The sequence below is a fragment of the Gossypium raimondii genome, chromosome 3 (assembly GCF_025698545.1).
Source record: "Gossypium raimondii isolate GPD5lz chromosome 3, ASM2569854v1, whole genome shotgun sequence".
Classification (NCBI taxonomy): Eukaryota; Viridiplantae; Streptophyta; class Magnoliopsida; order Malvales; family Malvaceae; genus Gossypium; species Gossypium raimondii.
Genome location: NC_068567.1, coordinates 35,565,458 through 35,587,766, shown reverse-complemented (window position 1 = coordinate 35,587,766; position 22,309 = coordinate 35,565,458). Strand labels below are relative to the sequence as shown.

Sequence of the window (22,309 nt, the reverse complement as noted above, 5' to 3'; positions counted from 1 at the left end):
ATCAAATTTGAATTTAATAATACTTGACTCGAACGACTCACAAGCCTGATCAAGCTTTTTATATCTTTATTAACTTGAGACTTAATTATTCAGTCAAGCCTGAGTTTGAGTACAAAAATTAGTAAATGAGTTTAATTGAGCTCGGCTAGAGTAGCTCAATTATATCTCGAACAGAGCTCAAGTTTGAAAATAGATATTCGATTGAGCTTTAAATTTTAAATTGAGTTCAAGTTCGATAATATTAGGGCTAGCTCGATAATATTAGGGCTCGACTCGATTACACACTAGCGGAGGAAGACCAAGAGATGTATAGCAAAACAGCCAATCCCATAGAAAGACTGAAAATGGTGATTAACAGAGGTTTCTATGGGAAAAAAAAAGTGGGATAAATTCGAGACAATATAAGCCCCTTCATTTCACTTTCTGTTGTAGTAAATGATACAGAGAATGGATTATGGAGAACACGTCTGAGAAATATTTCTTTTAAAATGATTTAGCATGATGCCCAAAATAGTGCATGCCAACCTGGAAAAAGCATGTGTTATATTAGCAAACATAATTCAGCTTTTAATTCAGTTTACCATAGAAAAAAATTAATCTGAAAGGATCCACTAAAGAAAAGGGGGCTCACCTCTGACATTTAGCAGCAAGTAGACCATAAATGATGCCCAGAGCACTGGACTGCAAACAGAGTAAACCTAGGTTCAGACACATTAACAGCAAGGAAGGTTGTCTAGTGTAACACATAAATATAACTAGTACCTTACTCCTACGACGATCTTGAAGTCATCCTCTAATGATCTTTTGATATACTTTTGGAAGTTGAACTTACTTCCAGGAGCTAAATGAACCTACAAGACAAGGTTGAAATAATCAGGAAGGAGGACAAACCAATATCATATACTGTGTTGCCTTTGCAATTGAAAGAAACTCACGTTGATGAATCCATTCCGCAATGTCAAGTAGTCAACCCTCCCAACAGACCTGAAAAATTGTCGAAAGAAGCACCCCTGCAATGAATGTCTAAGAAGATCAGTACTGAACTAGAAAGGTAGCATACACACTAAAACCACGAAATGAACCAAATATTACTAGAAAGGTAGCACATTGTAAGAAATATTTCTCAATAGCATGATGAAAGATAAAAAAATATAGAAAAATACTACACACAGAAAATAAATAAATTGCTGATCAACAAAAACTTGCAAAATTAAAAATTAAGCCACTTTCAATAATTCAATTAAAGTTCAAAAATCTCCAATGATAAACATAAGAAGCAACTAAACAGAAGTATATTACAGAGCCTAACCTAAATTATAGAGATCATACCTTGAATTCAACTCTGTTGTCTAAGCAAGCATACCAATCTGCTTTCATTTCTTGCAACTGATAAATTAGAAGAGATAGAGAATGGCAACTCAACAGAGTGGGATTAGAAGAGAACTGTGTGAATTACAAACATTAATGTTTCTCACATTTGAATATGAACGGTGTATAAAAAAGATTTATAAAATTACAGGATGAAATGAATTCAAATTACAAGGCCAGCCCAGAGATGGGTTGATAAATTAAGAATAAATCGATTGAATTGGAGAATAAAAAATGGGAGAAAAGAAAATACAATCCTAACCACTAAAAGTCAGTCAAATAAGGGAATAACCGAATAATCAAACCTCTGTTACCCATCCTTGGAGTCTTAGACATCATATTTTTTAGGTTGATGCCAGTGAGCCAAACTTCTCCCCAACGAGCCGAGGAGCATGTCAGTATACCTGGAAAGTATCAGATATGAGGCATCTGAAATAAAACATCAAGTAGAAATACAGAACCGATCACCAGCAGTGTAGTAAAAGTAGAAAAGGGAAAGAAAAACCAACCTAGCACCAAAATGCCTCCATTGGAACCCATATACGGGTCCCAAGTCACCCTCCTCCCTTCTAGTCAACCCAATGCTGAAATTGCAACTCAAACGCAAGTTATAATAACAACACGAAAACAGTAATTAGTTCAACAAGAAATCGACAACAAAAGAGTCTAATACCTATCAAGAAAGTCCCTGGATGCATTACCATCCCATATGTGAATGCCCTTTTCTTGAAGGTGTCAGTGATGCAAATATTTTAGAACGAATCATAACCCTCAGTTCTCATATATCAAAACAAAATCTGCAGTTGCTAATTCAACCGTCCCATAAATCACAGTTCTCATCGTTTCCTTGGTTTCCTGGTTCTGGGTTCTTTGATTTTGATTTTCCCTAGAGTTGAATAACCTTCTGGTTTCTTTCTTGGATGTGGGAAATAAGGGATTTTAGGGGGGGCGAGTTGGGGATTTCGGGTGGAGGGGGAGGGAATTTTATAAAATGACGCTATTTTTCTTGGAGGGAATTTTTTTGATTTTATTTTGAATAAAACGATATTATTTTGCTATGCTAAAAGGGTATTATTTTTTTAAAATAAAATTATTTTTTGTGACGTTTTTGTGAAAAACGCTACAAAAAATTATTTCATTTGGAATAAAACGACACTGTTTTGCTATGCTAAAAATTTTATTTTGTCTGTTAAAATTATTAGTTAAGTGATTTTATAAAACATTTATTATTATTTTTTATAAATTGAATTTTTATAAAAAATTAAGTACTCTCAAAATAAATATCGTATATTTTAATAAGAAAAAATGATTAAATGAATGTAATTAATTATTAAATTAGAATTATCCAATGTAAGCAGTTAATCTTTGACATATCAAATTTTTATTAAAGATTGAGACGTTAATCATGATTTTATATTATTCATTTCGATCTAATCTCCATTTTATTAGAGATATTTCTTCCTAACTAAAATATAATTATTTTGCTAGATGCTCGATGTGGAATGATTTTAGTTTTTGTATTTTATTTTTATTTGTTATAATTTGGTCCTATATATCCAAAATAGATAGTTACCTATCCGTATCAATTTGTTACATTTTTATTATTTTTTAAATCTAATATTTAAATATATCAAATGGTTTAGATTAAATATTTTTAGTCATAAACACCGCTAATGTTACCTTTTCCAAATTTATGTAAGAAACGCCACTAATAAATTAAATTCTTGTAATGAAACGACACCGTTTTGAAATATTCTAATACATATTAGTGGCGTTTTTGCTATAAACATATAAAGCTCTCATATTTTATAATTTTTATATTCAATTATTGTATATTGCATATCAATTTTAAATTAATAATCTTTACAGTTATTATTATCTTTTTACAATTATATAAGAACTTATTTAGTATATAAATTAAAAAATACTAATTAATCTAAACCTTAAACCCTAACCCGACCCCAAATCTCTAAACTCTAAATCACTAACTCTTAATCCCAAAACCCAAACTCCTAACCACTAACCCCTAAACCTTATTTAATATATAAATTAAAAAATGTTAATTAATCTAAACCTTAAACCCTAACCCGACCCTAAATTCCTAATCCTTAAACCCTAACATGACCCCGAATCCCTAACCCCTAAACATTATTTAATATATAAATTAAAACACACTAATTAATCTAAACCTAACCCCTAACTGCTAATTCCATAAACCCTAAATCCCTAACTGATCTTAACCTCTAACCCCTAATCGACCCCTAACCCCTAGCCCCTAACCCATAAACCTTAAATCACAACCCTTAAATCAGAATCCCTAATCCATAATCCCTAATTCCATAATCTATAAACCTTAAAATTGTAACTTTTAAGCTAACCCTAAATCCTAAATTAACCATATATATACTCTAAACCATATATATTAAACCCTAAACTATAATGATAATTAAATTAAATATTTTAAAATTAATACTATCGTATCTTTTACAATTATATTTGAAATTATTTAATATATAAATTAAAATCAATCAATTATGTACCCAAAATTTTTAAAATTATTTTAAATAATTGTATTTTAATTTCTCCATTTTACATTCACCACTCACCACTCACACACCCTAACGAAGTACCCAACGTAATTCGATTAATGATTGCAAATATAAGATATTTAAGTTTTATGATATTTTATTTTACTCATAATTTAATATATTTTTCTAGTAAAGTAGTTTAAATAAACTGTGATTGAAAATAATAATAAATAGTTAGGAGTTAGGACTTCTCTTTAATAAAAACATTTTGTATTAAACAATATTATTTGTTATCATTTAAATGTAAATTTGACCAATATATACAACAAAATATCAATTTTTTTAACTTATAATAAAAAAATATAATTGAAACATTACTTGAGAATATATCAAAGAATGAGATAATTGAAATGGTATTAGATTTTATTATTATTAGCGGCGCTTTTTCAAAAACGCTGCTAAAGGCTCGAGCATCAGCGACGCCTTTTCAAAAACGCCGCTAAAGGCCCGAGCATTAGCGGCGCTTCTACAAAAAGGCCGCTAAAGGCCCGAGCATTAGCGGCGCTTATCCAAAAACGCCGCTAAAGGCCCGAGCATTAGCGGCGCTTCTCCAAAAGCGCCGCTAAAGGCCCGAGAATTAGCGGCGCTTCTCCAAAAGCACCGCTAAAGGGCTGAGCATTAGCGGCGCTTCTTCAAAAGCGCCGCTAAAGGCCAGAGCATTAGCAGCGCTTTTTCAAAAACGTCGCTAAAGGCCCTAAGGCTTTTTGCGGCGCTTTTCAAAAAATGCCGCTAATGTTTATTTTTAACGGCGTTTCCAAAAAGCGCCGCTAATGCTCGACCTTTAGCGGCGTTTTTATAAAAGTGCCGCTAATGCTTGGATTTTAGTGGCTTTTTTTGTCCAAACGCCGCTAAAAGCCTGTTTTGGTGTGGTGCATTTTTTGCTTTGACTCATTGTTGATCGGATATTGATTGGTGTTGATTGACATTGACAACTATTAATCGGTATTGACCGTTATTGACCATTCAATTGGCATGTTCACGTGTCATTTAATATTTTTTAATATTATATATATTATATTGATGAACAATATTAAAAAGTCAAATGTAAATATAAATAATTCAAATATATTAAAAAGTTTTTAAAAATATTTTAATAAAATTATAAAATATAGAAATATAAATTTAAAAAGTCAAATTAAAATATAAAATGAAAAAAGGAATTTAATTTTTTAAAAATTGAAAAAAACTTAAATATTCAAAATATATATTCTAGAAAAAATATTTTTCAACAACTTTTAAGTTGTAAAAATTTAAAAATATATATCTAAATTCAAAACAATTTAAGTTTTCTCAAGAATATTCATTTTTAAAATTTAAATATTTTTCCTTAATTTTTATCAAAATTTTCAATTTGAATTTATTATTTTCACTTTTAAAAATTATATAATTTAAAATTTTGTAAAAAATTTAAAATTTTAATTTTTATATATTATATGATTTTTTACATTTTAATCAAAATAATATATAATATATTTAAAAAACAGAAAGAATACATGGCATGTTCTAATAGCACCATGTGAATGGTCAATGGTGATCAACATCGGTCGGCATACAGTCAATGGTGAGTTAAAGTGAAAGGTATTTTTTTAAATTTAAATTTAATATTTTTATGTTAAATAAACTTAATTGTCAAGTAATACATTATAATTGGTTGGATGTTTCATATATTACATTTTGATTAGTATCATTTAACAATCTATTTTTTTAACGTTATTAAAAAAAGAATTAAACCAAAATGTGCTGCAAACAACGAGAGAAGAGTCAATCAAGTTGACTCGGGGAATTAGTGCTGATAGTGTTTAATAGAAAACTAGGAAAAGGAAAAAAGCAAAACGGTATTTATTGTTCTCATTAATTTTGGGTAAGTAGTTGTATTCTATTGTCTAAGAAGCAGTTGAGCATCAAGTAATTCCCTGAGTGAGAAATGGTATGGTCTCCATCCAGATGAGATAAATCATAGCAATCGAGGGAATGTGAATAATGGTTTTTGCCCGACTCTTCCCTCTGGATTTTTTGTAATCCTTTGGAATTCCCTGTCCCAACTCCCAGCTTGTCTCTGAATCCCATCATAGCCAAAATTTGCTGCCCAATTTGTTTGGTGAAACAACATTCTGCAATCAGAACAGATGGTCTTTCGTCTCCCTTTCTCGCTTACGTAAGATGCAGGTTGCATCAACTGTCAGGTAAAATAAGCTTTACTTTGTGACACGCCACATCTTTATATTCCAAACTGCTGCTACCTAGTATTTATTGCCAACAAAGGACAAAATATTATTGTCATCCTCCTATCCTATGTTGCTTTTGCCATTTCACCTTTGGAGATCCCACTTACTTCAACAAGCATGACATTTTTCATTTACCACATAATATATTTTCAGCAAAATAATTCAATATCACATTAGACTATTAACTTTCAATTATTATTAACTTCATTAATTAGCACTATAAAAACAAAAGCCCCTAACAATTATAAAAAAAAATTTGAGTTTGCTAAGGACTAATGGTTTTTATTTATTTTTCAAGGACAAACTGGGTACATCAAAGTTTACTCATAACTGCAAAAAAAAAAAAACTTAGTTTCACCATTCTACAAAATGGAAAAGTGTTTAAGACAAGCACAAATTTGATCTTCATGCAACCCTCGTGAGATCAAATTAAACAATTGGAACAAGTTTAACAATTAAAATTCTCAAAAAAAAAAAAAACAACAACAACAACAATAGCCAACATGTCATAACTCCAATATAAAGGATTTGTGCAAAATTGCTCACCGGTGCAATGGTCTATGAAATTATTTTAAAAACTATTATAAAAAATATTATTTCTACAATAAAATTATTTCATAAAACAATTAATTAAATTACTTAATCATTTTATTTTGCGGTAACTACAATCTAAGGATTAGTGCAAAACTTTCTTTCATAAAGTTATACAAATTAATCATTTCAAAATAATAAATAAATAAAATACTAACTCTTATCTTTTCTTTCTTTCTTTTTTTTACTTCTCTAATAAAGTTGTACAAATTAATCATTTCAAAATTATGATTAGTTGGCTTACTAGTAATAATTCTCACCAAAAGAATAACGAAGAAGAAAATATTTAAATGCAAGAGCTGGCAAAGAATAGTTTACTTGACACTCCTCAAAGAAGCACAAAGACAAATCAGCATATGGGTCTTATGGAGATAAGAATTTTCCCATCAAGTTAATGACTTGACGGTAAGCAATTGGCACATAGAAACTCAACCTACCTTTTTAGCTTATTCAATTGAGCAGCTTCTACATAAGTAGCAATGGAGACATTTTAACAAAACATAGCCTCATGCAATCAAAGCATCGTCACATCAAGAAGGGCATGAATGCTTGAGACTGGTATTAAGTTTGATTGGATTCTCTTCATTGCTAGGAAGAAAAGTCGAAGGAACTACGATCATAGTGGAGCTGCATTAGCAACATATCGAAAAGGGAACACTGATTGAGTGAAAGGAACTCACATAAAGGAAAGAATGAATACTATATTTACTCAAAAATGAATAAAAGAACTTTAGCTTGAATATTATTGAACTAGAGGGGTATTTTTACATATAGAATAAGAGAAATCAGAGTTTTAACCAACTGACAGAATCTTGAACTATCAACTAATTCTATTTACAATTGACTCTAATATTCACCCATCTACTACTGTGTTATGATATGAAGTTTCTCTCGCAACTGATAAAAATGAGAAGTGGATAAAGGTTTGGTGAGAATATCAACAATCTGATCACATGCAGGAACTTCGCCAACAATCAATGATCCATCTGCAACCTTCTCAAGAGTAAAGAAAAGATCAAATTCAACATTCTTGAATTTAGAGTGAAGAACGAGATTGGCCGCAACAGCCATTTCACTGGAATTATCACACCAAACAATAGGTCGGTCTTCAGAAGGTAAATGAAGTTCCCGTAGTAATGGTTCAAGCCATGTAATGTCTGCAGGTGTAGGAACTATACCTCGATACATTCCTTTAGTCGTCAATTGAGAAACAACTTGTTGTTTCTTAGAGCACCAGGGAACTAGATTCCCACCAAAGTACACAGAATACCAAGTGGTTGACTGGCGATTGTCAAAGTCCAAACCCCAATTTGCATCTGCATGCCTAACTAGAGACTACCTGTTAGCGGGTGTAATTTGTAACCCACGGTCAATAGTAGTACAGAGGTAACATAAGATACGTTTGATGGCAACAAAGTGAACATCAGTCGGATTGTGCATGAACTGACATATACGATTAACTGCATACGCAATATCAGGTCGAGTAAGAACCACATATTGGAAGGCACCGACAATGCTTCGATACTCTTGTGGATAAAAAAGGTGTCCCCAAGTGTTTGGATAGAGAGCAAGAACTAACCATAGGTGTAGAGACGCCTTTAGCTTTGTCCATATGACATCGTTCGAACAAGTTGATAACTCTTGAAAAGAGTTATATTTCGTGCCTTTAGACCTAGCTAATTGCCTGTACTTAAGTACATCTTGTTGCATTTTTAGGACATTTTAGTTAGCATTTTTAATATTGCATTAGGACTTGGACTGTGTTGGAATTAAGTGCTTTTAATCTCTTGCAGTGGAGTTTTTTGTGTAACAGGAACAAGTTGTGGAACGAGGAAATAAAGAAGTGAAATTTTGTCAGGGAAAACTACATACAGTTTGCTAGCACGGGTGCCGTGCCAATGCCGGGAAGACCAAGTCAACATTTTTCGCGTAATAGTCCCAATTCAAATTCAAACTTGTACCAGATAAATCCCCTAAAAAAGGATAATATAATCACGAGCTATTAGCCAACCCTATTCTAATCTATCTATAAAAGCCGATGAAAAGGACCTCACAAAGGGCGAAAAAAATGAGAGAGATCCTTAGGCCTGAATAGGGGTCTCGCTACGCAAAGGACAGGAAGTCGAAAGTAGTCTTTCTTAGCCATCACAGGACGTTGTGCTGCTGGCGTGTGGACTGGGCAAGAGAAAGCTTCTTTCCAAAGTTCGTTTTTTTATTTCCATTCATGTTTCTTTGAAAGATTGAATTGAAGTAGTTGAATGCAATGTCGGATAATATTTTTGTTTAAAATTTTATTTCCCAGCCCATGAGATAAATCTCATGAGCAATGTCGGATAATAGAGGCAGTATTTATCTAATTTACTTTTGTAGCACCCCTAACCCGTTTCCGTCACCGAAATAGGGTTATGGAGCATTACTAGACCTATTGGACAATTTATAATTAATATACAAATAATTATCAAATATAATATAAAATAATCTTAAAGTCCCTTAGATAAACCCTCAAGGTCCATAATACGGGTTGGGAGTGATTCGGGACTAATTCGAAAACTCGGGGAATTTTTTTTCGAACTCAATATAACCCTTTTATAAATATCTAACCTTCCCTGCAATCTCAACCGCAACCAATTTACAATCAATATGGAAACCAACACATTTTCACATTCAAACATATTTAAATCATGCCTAAAACATTTACTTATCAAATTGATCAACAACATTCATAATACTATGTAAAAGTTAACTAATAAACTTCATTCATTTCATTTCAATTTTAGTACCAAACTAACTCAAAAGTATATCAATTTAACTTACTATAACCATCAATTCATCTTAAGTTCAAACATGCATTTTCTCAACACTTAAACAACCAATTCATATGGCCAAATACACACCAACCTTTAAAAGCCAAATCTCATGGCTAATATCATAACTCCAAACATACCAAGATGACACTAGCCTATACATGCCATATACCAAATATACATGCCAACTTAGATGTCTGATAGCGCGATGATGTTCCCGACGACTTTTGGATCTGAGCTAGCCTTGATTCTCTATAAAACATAAGAAAATAACACGAAGTAAGCTTCATAGCTTAGTAAGCTTGTAAGTGAATAATTCAATAGATCAAATACATACAATTCAACTAATTGTACATAACATCACCATATATACAATTACAACAAACCTTTCTCATGTCTTAAAACATGATCAAATACCATTTCATTATCTTTCTCTATTAAATACTCGAATAGGTTCTGTACGTACCTATATCGTTTCGTACTAACCTCTTCTCAATCATCTCAATGATATTTATAATTCAATTCAACTAGGTCGAATTCAAATAAATCTCAAACACATAAACATTTAACTAACTCATATAATTGCATATTATCACATTAAGTACTAAACTTACCTTAATATTGCATGAACATATAACTTCACACATACCTGAACCATTCAACTCAAATTTACATTCGGAATTGTTAAGATCATACGAAAATCATATAAAACTTGTACAATGCTATATCTCGGATATGGTCTTACATGTTAATGCATATCGATGCCACTATCCCAAACAGGGTCTTATATGAATCATATACGATGCCAATGTCCCAAACATGGTCTTACACATTTTCTCACTTTGATGCCAATGTCCCAGACATGGTCTTACACGAAATCACACCTCGAAAGTCCTAATATCATGACATCAATATCCAATACATTTACTAAGGTTCGTTCAGAGCTTTCGACTTCGTAATTAAATCAATTCATGCACGAAACCAGTCATCCAATGCTCAAATCAATTAGGAAATATATATCCATATACGAATCAAATTCGGTAATGTACATCTATATACAAATCAAATTAGGCAATGAATATCCATATACAAATCGAATTCGACAATGTATAACCATATACAAATCAAATTCGGCAATGTATATCTATATACAAATCAAATTCGGCAATGTATAAAACATATACATTTAAATTCAAAAACATTTATTTACTTATGAACTTACCTCATACTCAGAATTGACCAATCAGATCGATTACTCGATAATTTTGCCTTTCCCCTGATCTAATTCTAGATTCCTCTTTTCTTGATCTATATGTATTCAAAATTAACTCATTTAATCATATAATCATTCAATTCAGTCCAAAAACACATATTTAAGCCAATTTGCACTTTAGCCCTAAACTTTCACATTTCTTACAATTTAGTCCCTATTTCAAAGATACACAAAATTCATAAAATTCAACAAGACCCATGCTTGGCCGAATTACCATAGTGCCCCTAGCATCTCATATTTCACATTTATTCACACTTTTAACCCCACATTTTCATCAAAAATTACTTTATAAAATATGAAAATCTAACATCAAATATTCATATTTCACTATTAAACATCAAAGAACATATAAGCTCATCAATGGCAACTATCAAAATATTTAACAGTTTTGAAATCGAAGACATGGGCTAGCTAGTACTAGTTGCAACGATCACAAAAACATAAAAAAATTAAAAATAGATTAAAAATACATCCCAAATTGAAGGATATAAGATTGCCGAAAGTTAAGCACAAAAAATGGCTTTCGTCTTTGTGAAATTTGGTTGAAGAAAGATGATACAAAATGGTGTTTAATGTGGTTTTATTTATTATTAACTTTAAAAATTATGCAAATGCCAAGCCATTAAAATCCACTATCAACTCTAATAGGCTAATTACCATATAAGGACTTCCTCTTTAAAGCCCTATAGCTATTTAATACCTTTAGCTATTAGAACTCAACTTTTACGCTTTACGCGATTTAGTCCTTTTTACCGAATTAAGTAGGGGTGAGCAAAACTCGATTCGACTCGAAAAAATCGAAAAAAAATTCAAGTTTCGAGTTAAACGAATCGAGTTATTCGAGTTAATCGAGTTATTCGAATCAACTCGAATTTTTTTTCGAATTTCGAGTTCGAATCGAGTTGAGTTTTCAATTGAATAACTCGAATAATTGAATAATTCGAATATCAAACTATAATATTTGAGTTTTACCTAAACTCCCAAACCTTTTACTTTTCCTCAAAACTTTTACTCCTTCCCACTTTCCCCAAAACTTTTACTCCTCCTCCCAACCCCCAATCTACCCAAAATCCATTTCCTACCAAAATTTTACTCTCCCATTTACTTTTTCTCAAAATTTTACTCCCAAAACCCTCAAAACCTTTTATTTTCTCTCAAAATTTTACTCCTTCCCACTTTTCCCTAAAACTTTTATTCCCTTTCCATCCCACCTCCCATCTACCCCAAACCTTCCCTCCAATTTTTTAATATTTTCCTCCAAAATTTTACTCTCCCTATTTACTTTCCTCAAACTTTTATTCTCCAAAACTGTTTATTTTCCCCTAAACTTTTACTTCTCACCCTTTACTTTCAAATAAAAATCAAAATTATCCAAAAAATCACTAAACATAAATAGTAATAATTTTATTTATATTTACTATTTATATTATTAAATTAAATTTCACATTTTATATTATTTATATTATTGAATTGTTTAGTCATATTGAATATTTATATTAAAATTGAATTATTAATTATGCCATAAAATATTCGTGTTAAAATTTTATATTGCTATCAATTTCACATTTTATTTTTAAAATAAATTTTATTAAAAATCATATTTTTATATTTAATATATTTTTAATTTCAAAATACATAGTGACAAGAATCAAGATAATTGAAACAACTAAGTAAGTAAAGAAGCTAACCAAGATATAAAAAATTAATAAATAAATTATGAGGTGATGAAAGTTAATAAAAATTTGATTAAGGTAGACAAATTTTATTACGATGGGTGACAACGGTTACAAGGACCCAAAATTATTTTTTAAAATTTAACTCGAACAAATATATTCGATTCGATTCGATTCGAATTCCATCTCACTCGACTCGATTCGAGAAAACTTCAAATAAAGTTAGGATGATAAAATGAGATTCGAAAACTCGATTAACTCGAAAATTTTTGATTCGATTCGATTCGATTCGATCGAATGCTCACCCCTAGAATTAAGCATTCAAACAGTAAAATTCTTTACGAAACTTTCACCTAATAATTCTATCATGTTGTGAAATTTAATATGATAATAAAATTAATATTTTAACTTCAGATTTGTGGTCTTGAAACCACTGTTCTGATTTGACCTAAAAACAGGCTGTTAGAACTTTACTGTTTCATTTGATTGTTCCTATATCTTAATTAAAATGCAAATGATCTCTAGATATAGAAGGCTGTTTGCATGCTAAAAACTGATTTTAATTTTGAGAGGGTTGGATTGGTTGGATTAAAATTAAATGAAATGAGCAAGTATTTGACTGACACTTGTCGTCGACTCTAGACATAGAGTCATGATCATACAGAAGAAACCCATGCAAGATATCTAAAAAGCCTATAGACACGGGCAAGGTAACTTGAGGTTTTGCTCTCGCGAGAGACAGACCATTTTAGAACTCTTTTTGCAGTAAAGTAGATACGATTTTTCCAAGGCATTATTAACAATAAGGGTTGATTTTGGGTAATCTCGACCTTCCGAATTAACATCACTCTATCTTTATTCTTTGTCGTAGTATCTTTGTCACAACATATTTAGTTGTTTATTTCTTTATTTATGTTCTATTGGGATAATCACTCTCATTATTGCCATTACATTTCTGCTTTGCCTTTTGCCATAGAATTTCCAGTTATTCATTAATTCCACGTATTGCTTACATCATTACTCCACTAATTTCCATTTCATATTTATCATTGAATTTTCTATAGCATTAATCTCATTTTATTATAATAACTTGACCACTTTTGTGCCTCAATCCGAACCTTGTGGGAACGATACTCACTCATTTCTTTATTACTTGATTCAATGTGTATACTTGCACAAAATCACATATCATTTCACACACGACACAAGTCAAGGATGTATTTCAGCTGACAAATATGAAGTCCACCATTCGAAAGACTCGTTACCTCTATACCCAAGAAATAGTGAAGGAATCCCATATTTTTAAGCGAAAACTCAGTGTGGAGTTGTTGAAGAAAAACATCAATCTTTGAACTGGAGTCACCCGTAATAATGATGTTATCTACATACACCAAGACATATATCTAGGATAGATTAGAAATACGAATAAACAAAGATGCATCGGATTTGGAAAGTGTGAAACCAATGGATTTAAGAAAATCTTTCAACTTATCAAACCAGGCTATTGGAGCTTGTCGCAGACCATACAAAGCTTTGTTTAGATGACATAGAATGGGTTGCCCATTTTCATCTGTTTGGACATAACTAAGAGGCTGCTACATGTATACTTCCTCTGTCAAATCACCATTAAGAAGGGCATTATTGACATCAACCTGTCACAATGTCCACCGTTTAGTAACAACAATAGACAAAATGGTGCAAATTGTAGCAAGTTTGACTACGAGACTAAATGTCTCACGAAAGTCAAACCTAGTAACTTGAGAACACCCTTTACCAACCAATCATCCTTTCTGGTGAGCCACTGTACCATCTGGATTTCATTTGATTTTAAAAAGCCATTTGCAACCAATTGCCTTTTGACCAGAAGGTAAAAGGAAGTAAAGTCTAAGTGTTGTTGTGAACCAAAGCATCATATTCCTCCTAAGAAGCTATTCTCTATTCCACATTAGCAAAGGCTTTTTTTATAGTATAAGGCTCTTGTTCAGTAAGCTCAACTATCAGAACCTTCGATTTAAAAATTCTGGCTTTCGACCAAGTGACAATAGAATGAGTATTAACAAGCCGCAGTGGAAGATGATCAACAGAAACAAGAACTTCTAGTGTATGAGAGAAAGTGCTGGATTTACTGTCAAAACAAGGAGTAGCATTATCGGTGTCAACATTCATGGTCGAAAAAGAAGGGTCTGGAGCTGGCTGAGGAAGAGAAGCCGACGGATGAACCAAAGGAGAAACATCCATGAATACCTTGCTTGAAGAAGCGGAATGAATGAGAGGAAGAAAGGTGGTGACCTAATTGGATGCTAGAGACACAAATGGAGCACTAGAGGAAGCAAATAAGAAGCAGTCCTCATCAAACACCACATGTCGAGAAATAAACACTCGTCCATCTGGAGCAAGACATTGGTAACCTTTGTGTTGGGGGTTATAGCTAAGAAAAGTACATAGTTGATATCGAAACTCTAACTTATGCTGATTAAATGGTCGAAGATACGGATAGCAACAACACCCAAAAACACGAAGGTGATCATATTCCAGAGGAGTACCATAAAGCACCAAATACAGAGACTGATGTTGAAGAATCGGAGTGGGTAACCGATTTATCAAATGAATAGCTCATGAAAATGCATATCCCCAATACTTCATTGGCAAATGGGCTTGATCTAGTAATGTAAGCCCAACTTCTACCACATGGCGGTACTTTCTTTCGATAATCCCCTTGTGCTCAGATATGTGTGGACATGTAACATGATGGAAATGCAATGCTGAGCCAACAAAGACCTAAATAGACAAAATTCACCACTCCAGTCACTCTGAAACTGCTTTATATCTTTTCAAGCTGAAGTTTCACCAACTTTTGAAATAAGATAAAACAATCAACAGCTTGAGACTTTTTTTGAATGAGAAACATCCATGTAAATGTACTACAAACATCAACACATGAAACATAATGCCAACTAGTCTCAGAACTAACAGGAGCGGGACCCCATAGATCAGAAATAATGAGATTAAATGGATGATGATACATGGTGGTAAAAGCTGAAAATGGTAACTTGTGTGACTTCCTTTGTTGACAAGAAGAACATACATGCTGCATTTTATTAGTAGAAATAGAAACATTACAAGTTTTTAAAACCAATTAGAGAGTGCTCGACGACGGGTGTCCAAGTCGACGATGCCACAACTAAAAGAAATCACTCTTAGTGTACAACGATGAACTAGTGCCCAACTTTGCATTGTGGAGAGAAATGTCAAAACTTCGAATTGAACCCATATTGTCGGAAGAAGGCACTGAAGAAAATTGATACAATCTTTCATTTGTGCTGCCTCAAAGCAAAATTTCCTAGGTTTGTATATCCTTTAGAAGACAATGAAACGGATAAAACTTGAAAAACACATTATTATCTCGAGCAAATTGAGAAACTGATAGCAAATTTTTATGAATAGTAGGTATATGTAACACATTTGTTAATTGCAATAATTTATGAGAATTAGAAATGGCACTATGGCCAAAACGAGCAATAGGAGCACAAGTACCATCACATATAAGCATATGAGTTTTATCTGAATATTCACTCATATTAGTTAATATGGAAGCTTTATGATATAAGTGATTCATGGCACCAGAGTCTTGGTAACAAACAGACACCTCGGTAGAGGTAGATGGCAAAGAGAAAGTCAGGTTGGACGAAGCACTAACCAGCCCAATAGAATTTGGCATACACAACCCAACAGGATTGTTCATAACCATGTGTGGAGGAGGAGCAAGCCCAACAGAATGGTGTAGACCTATGTGTGGAGAAGGAACAGGCCCAACAAAATGGTGCATACCCATGTGCGGGGAAGGAGTAGTCGAGTTATCAGCAGTAGCCTATAGGAGTGAGCAACAGGCCCAAATACAATAGGAGGCCCATACAACATTGATCCATTCAACTTTGGTAGGTAAGAAACCTGATTCGCTTAGACCATGGGGCTCGATGGGAATATCGGGCCAGCAAATGGGCCACAAGAAAAAGACCCATAAGACAAAAGGAAATGTGTTGAAAACCCATGAGAAGGAAAAAAGTTATGGTTCGACAACCACTAAAAACCCTTCAGGAAACGGAGAAGAGGACAACACTGAGGACAACATCGGAGGTCCATCGAATGACTAATTGAATCAGTAATCACATTGTTGAGCAAGGTGGCCAAGACGACTTCATATTTGACACTGATGATGGCCATGATTACTCTGGCCATGACTATGGTAGGGACCCTGACAACCGTGTGAAAATGAGCCCACGGATTACTCAACACAGGTGGATGTTGAACCATATTGGTCTGTAGAGGGATCCTCGAAAAAAATCTCTTATATCGATTTTCACATTCTAGCAAGATATCAACAAGGCGATTCATCTTCAAAGGTTCTAGCAAAAACAAAGCAATGGTAAGAACCAATTCAAACTTTACCGAAGGATCTGCAAGCACAATGTCAACCTGCTCAGTGTTTGAAACGGGATATCCAGAGGCACCAAGGAGATCGTAGATGCTCTTTATTTTAGCCAAGTTTTCCTTGATTGACATGTGACCTTTCTTCAAAGAATCTAGTTCATGTTTTAACTGGGAGATATTGGCACTGGAAGCTGTAACAAACAGATGGGTCACTTGGTTCCATACTTTTTTAGCAATGTTAGCACCTATAAAATATGACAAAATATCACCACTGATCGTGGACAAGAGCCAAGATGCGAGAACTTTATCTTATTGATGGTAAGGAACAAAATTTGAGTTAGAAATCAACTTTCCTTCTTAATCTGACAGAAACTGGGATGGAGTTAGAAGAGTGCCATGGACGTAGTCGGTAAGCCCATATCCATCTATAATCAACCTCATTTGATGTTGCCACTGAAAAGATATATCTTCTTTAAGCTTTATCGTATCATATTTAGAGAAAGATTGAACAACTTGGTAAGCTCTTTCTTTATCGGGAAAACACGACAATGAAGAGTTGTGGACAAGGACAGAGTTTCTTGGGGACATTGCTTTATTTGAGGACACATCAGACGAAGTTGCAGCCATTGAGCACAATGGAAAGCAACCTAGCTAATGGTGACTGATACCATGAAAGGAACTCACATAAAGGCAAGAATGGATACTATATTTACTCAAGAATGAATCAAAAACTTTATCTTGAGTATTATTGAACTAGAGGAGGGTATTTATACATATAGAATGTGAGAAACTAGAGTTTTAACCAACTAATAGGATCTTGAACTACCAACTAATTTTGTTTACAACTAACTCTAATATTCAGTATGTATGTTGCATTACAAAGACTAGTTTTTAAATTTTAGGACTCATCAGAGCATTGAGGGTGCAATGCTTAATCCATATACAACTTTATATTACATGTTTTGGGTAATGAAATAGTACACGTTTTTATATTGCAGGACTCATGAAGGCATTGAGGTTTTTATATTACAAGTTTTCAATTAGTTAATGAAAAAATACAGGTTTTTGGGAATCAAGGGAACACTGATGTGTAGCCCATGTTTGGAGCTTCGCTATCCTTAAAAGATGGTAGGAGCTCAAAAGAACAATCATATGACTAAAAAAGTAGTTGGTAGCATCACCCAAAGAACAAAAAGAAAATAAAAATAGCTCAACCACAATAGAAACATGAATTTATTACTTCACAACTAGATAAAAATAAAACTAAAATTCAACTTTGACAATAGTTTGCATCATAAAATCACTACATTTAAGAGAAATAAACAAATACCTTTCTATATGATTTTCAAAACTGACCTTCTCTTGGTTTAAGTTTAGACTCCAAAGCTTCTTTGTTCTTAAAAAGAGACATTAATAGAGTAGGAGATTTTTGTTTCAGAACAATGAGTTGCATTAAAGTCTTGCATGTAGATTGAAGAAAGACAATAAATGTAGTTCGTTTGATAATTTTAAACCTCAAACCTTAAAAGAAAAAGCTAAAAGCTAGAATCATCAAATTCTTGGTTTAAGTTTAAAAATCTTTTTAAATTGCTATTTGTTTTTCCAAACATAATTTGTTCTCTGTTGCTTATGCGCTAGGAAATTTCTTATTAGATGACTAAGATTTTTCTTAGATATTCTAAGAGTGTATGTTAATTTTTTTTATGTTTTAGCTTGACAGAGCAGTTATAAGCAGTCAAGCATGATACACCTAATTTGTTCGTTTGTATTTGGTTAAGTGATACAATCTTCTAATACTTGCTGGAGTTTTAGGATATGATTAACCACTACAATAGCAGTAGTATTTTGTATATTATACACCAAAATATTAATAAAAGTAAGACTATTCTGTTTTAAAAAGTTTCTGGTTTTGTTTTCTTTTCTAGCTCTCTTTTATTCTCTTCCATAACTTAACATGGTATCTAGAGCTTAAAAAAATTGATCTTGAGGAACTTTGTGTGAGCTGAAAAACCAGAAAAAAACCTTCTTCTACACCAAAAACTTATTAGAACCTAATATGACTTCTAACAGCTTTGCAACCCCAAATCCTTTTGTATTCATAGGAGAAAACTACCTTATTGGGGCAGTGAAGATGAAGGCATACCTAAGGGCTTTTGACCTGTGGAATGTTGTAGAAACAAGTAGAGATGTGCCTCTATTAAGAGAAAATCCAACGTTTGCTGAAATCATGCAACATAGTGAGGAGGTAGCTAAGAAATACAAGACTCTCTCTTGTATTCACTCTATTGTAGTAGATGTGATTTTCACAAGGATAATGACTTGTGAAACTGCAAAGGAATAATGGGACAAGTTCAAGGAAGAGTTCTAAGGAAGTGACAAAACAAAGCAGATTTAAGTGATGAACTTTTCGATAGAGTTCGAGGTTATAAAGATGAAAGAGTCAGAGACTATTAAGGAGTATTTTGATAGGCTTATGAAGGTCGTAAATCAAATCAAGTTGCATGGGGAGGAGTTTTTGGACAAGAGGATAGTGGAAAAGGTATTTATCAGTGTTTAGAGAGGTTTGAGTAAAAAATTTCTTCTCTAAAAGTGTAACACCCTCCATTGGGTCTGAGCGAAGGGTGTTACATCTTAACTGAGACGCGACCTAAACTTTCCTACTCGCCTATGTACTAAACGTATTAATGACTTAATAAAATTTCCAAGTTTTCTAGCTGAATTACCTCATTATTATTATTATTATTCAACTACTTGTATAGTGTACTAGTTTTTTTACAACTTGAATAATATCTATAGTTTTCGCCTTACATCAAGCAACACATACAATCAGAGTATTACATCTTTTGTGCAAACTTAACTTTACACTAAGGGTTATCTCATACTTATACATTATGGCTAACAACAATCATATGACTCTCTGAGCCTTTCCTTTGGCGTAAACTACACTTCCACCAGAATATTTCCTTTAATCTTTTCTGTATGCATATCAACATGTATCGCCACTCCCATGGCATATTCTTGGCATCGTCTCTCATCTCATTCAATTCTAATGAATCCTACAATTAGAGGCATCCATAGTAAGTTCACAAGAACTTAGTGATGTGTTATTGTACATTCTTTCAACATAACTTCTATACATAACAATCATACAACATCACAACATTCATCCATACACATCAAATCCAAAACATCACAACATACTTTATGGAATCAGACATATACTCTTTAGTTCGACACATCACAAGTATTACAGTCTTCTTATCTGATATTCCTTCACATTTAGTGATTATCTTACCTCGGTTAGCGAATGAATTGATTTGAACCAAAATCAAAATCCCAGTATCCCTACCATTTTTCGGGTAAATTTTGGGGACGAAATTTCTTTAGGGGGAGAATTGTAATGACCCGATTTGCAGGGCTATCGAAAATGGTGGTTTTGAAACCCCATTCTCAGATGGAATAGTCCATAAATATTATTTAATAATATTTTCAAGATAAATATAGTGTTATTGTGAATTTTAATTTTATAGATTTTATAAATTGGTTAGTTAGTCAAAGTATCTGTGGTTTGTACCTAAAGTCAGTGGTTTTGGAATATGAGGCATGAGACCTCGTTTGCGTAAACTAAACTAGTAAATATTATTATTAAATATTTACGGGTTATATTATAAGTGAATTGAATTTTGGATTGGTAATTTTATTGAATTAGTGATTAATTAAGGTACAGAGACTAAATAAAAATAGTAATAATAGAGAAACTACTAGGAGAATTTTAAATTAGAACTCATGAAAGGGACTTATATAATAAATATACCCTATTTTTAAGATGGTCGGTTAAGGAATTGAATATATATATTTTATATTAAAACATTAGTTAAAATTTGATTATAAAATGAATTTTAGTAATTAAAAGAAAACAGATGGTACTACAAAGGGAGAGAAAAAAAAAGGATATTCTCTTTTCATCTACATCAATTGAGGGGAGAAAACATTAGTTTTAGCTCATAGTTTCTTCATTTTATCTTTGTCTTATGAGAGGGAAAGGAGAGCCACGGATTGCATGTTAAGGCAAACAAAACATTTCACTTATTTTAAGGCTAGATTCTCAAGCACTGCTGACTAAAAATAAGGAGAACAAACCCTTAAAGGGAAGGAGAAAATGGTGTAGACAGTTTTGAGTACTAAGAAATTTCTGGTAAGGTCTTAACAATTTCGGTTGTATACTTCATTTACAATAACATTGTTTGATTTGCATGAAGGTAAACCGATTCTTAACTCTTTTAAGTATGTGTTAGAGTTGTGTGACCCAAATTCCTGTTAAAGAAAATAAAGCGGTACGGATCGTGTGGCACAAGTAGAATCAGTATGGAACTGCACCTTGTCTATTTGAAATTGATTAGAATTAGGTTTTTCAACCTTTAAATAGATTTAGTCGAAACTCCTATTGTATCATTCAGTTTTCAACATTAGTGAATTTCTCGTCCTCTACCAGTGGTTTTTTCCAAAAAGAGTTTCCACGTAAAATCTGTTTGTTTTATTTTTCTTTCTGCTTTGCGATCATTCTATATTGCCATTATTGACGTCAATTTTAACAGTATGCATGTTCTTTTTTATTTCAATTATTGTTTTTAAATGGAACAATTAGAATGCATGTCCAAAGCTATAAATTTCATGTCATTTGGCTAGAACAAATTCATGTTTTGATTGAGTTTTATTGCATGTCCTGGTAAATTTCATGGTATTCAGTTGAATTTTAACACTTGTTTTAATCAAAGTTGTTGTTCAAAGTTGGATAATTCAATGTAATTCGGTTGGACTAAAATTTATGCCTTATTTGAGTTTAAATTCATGTTCCTAGATGGTAAATTTTATGTTATATTGTTGGATTTAATACATGTTATAATCAGTTTAGTTGCTGCCCAAAATTGGACAACTTCATGCTATTTAGTTGCACTTGATAAACGATTTAAATTAAGTTTGGTTGTTGTCCAAAAGCTAGATTATTTCATGTTATTCAGAGGTGGTGAAGTACATTATAACATCTCGAATTTCTCAAAAAAAGAAAGGAAAAGACGAAGCCATTAACGAATAGCTCAGAATTTACGGTTTGTGTTTCTATAACCCAAACTATTTGTAAATGACTACATATTGAACTATTACTGCATGGTAAGAATATAAGGTGAGATAATGTAATATGATGAGCTATTTTTAGATTGATTTGAATTGAGTAAGATTATGGAGGACCAAATTGAAATTATGTGAAGAATGTATATGTTTAAATAAATGTATAATTGAATGCTTATAAAGATGATTGATGTGATCATGAGTATGGATGAATGAATTAGTGATGAATTTATAT

At 32.4% G+C, this 22,309-nt stretch overlaps 1 protein-coding gene across 1 annotated transcript; it reads right to left on the bottom strand.

The window, feature by feature from the left end:
- Positions 1-390: 390 nt before the first annotated feature.
- LOC105794161 (MLO-like protein 10) lies at positions 391-2,328 on the bottom strand. The gene is made up of 8 exons (XM_012623188.2): positions 2,042-2,328; positions 1,878-1,952; positions 1,674-1,772; positions 1,330-1,386; positions 936-1,010; positions 763-851; positions 632-681; positions 391-525 (listed from the first exon to the last, which is right to left on the bottom strand). Exons 4-8 carry the CDS (start codon positions 1,375-1,377, stop codon positions 494-496), a joined length of 294 nt encoding a protein of 97 aa, XP_012478642.1. The 5' UTR covers positions 1,378-1,386; positions 1,674-1,772; positions 1,878-1,952; positions 2,042-2,328; the 3' UTR covers positions 391-493.
- Positions 2,329-22,309: the final 19,981 nt, after the last annotated feature.

What these genes read in the sequence shown, in the direction of transcription:
- LOC105794161 (XM_012623188.2), bottom strand. Translation starts at nt 1,377, where the DNA reads ATGAAAGCAGATTGGTATGCTTGCTTAGACAACAGAGTTGAATTCAAG. An exon ending in ACAACAGAGTTGAATTCAAG is followed by an intron (nt 1,011 to 1,329) that starts GTATGATCTCTA and finishes CATTCATTGCAG; the next exon opens with GGGTGCTTCTTTCGACAATT. An exon ending in TGCGGAATGGATTCATCAAC is followed by an intron (nt 852 to 935) that starts GTGAGTTTCTTT and finishes CTTGTCTTGTAG; the next exon opens with GTTCATTTAGCTCCTGGAAG.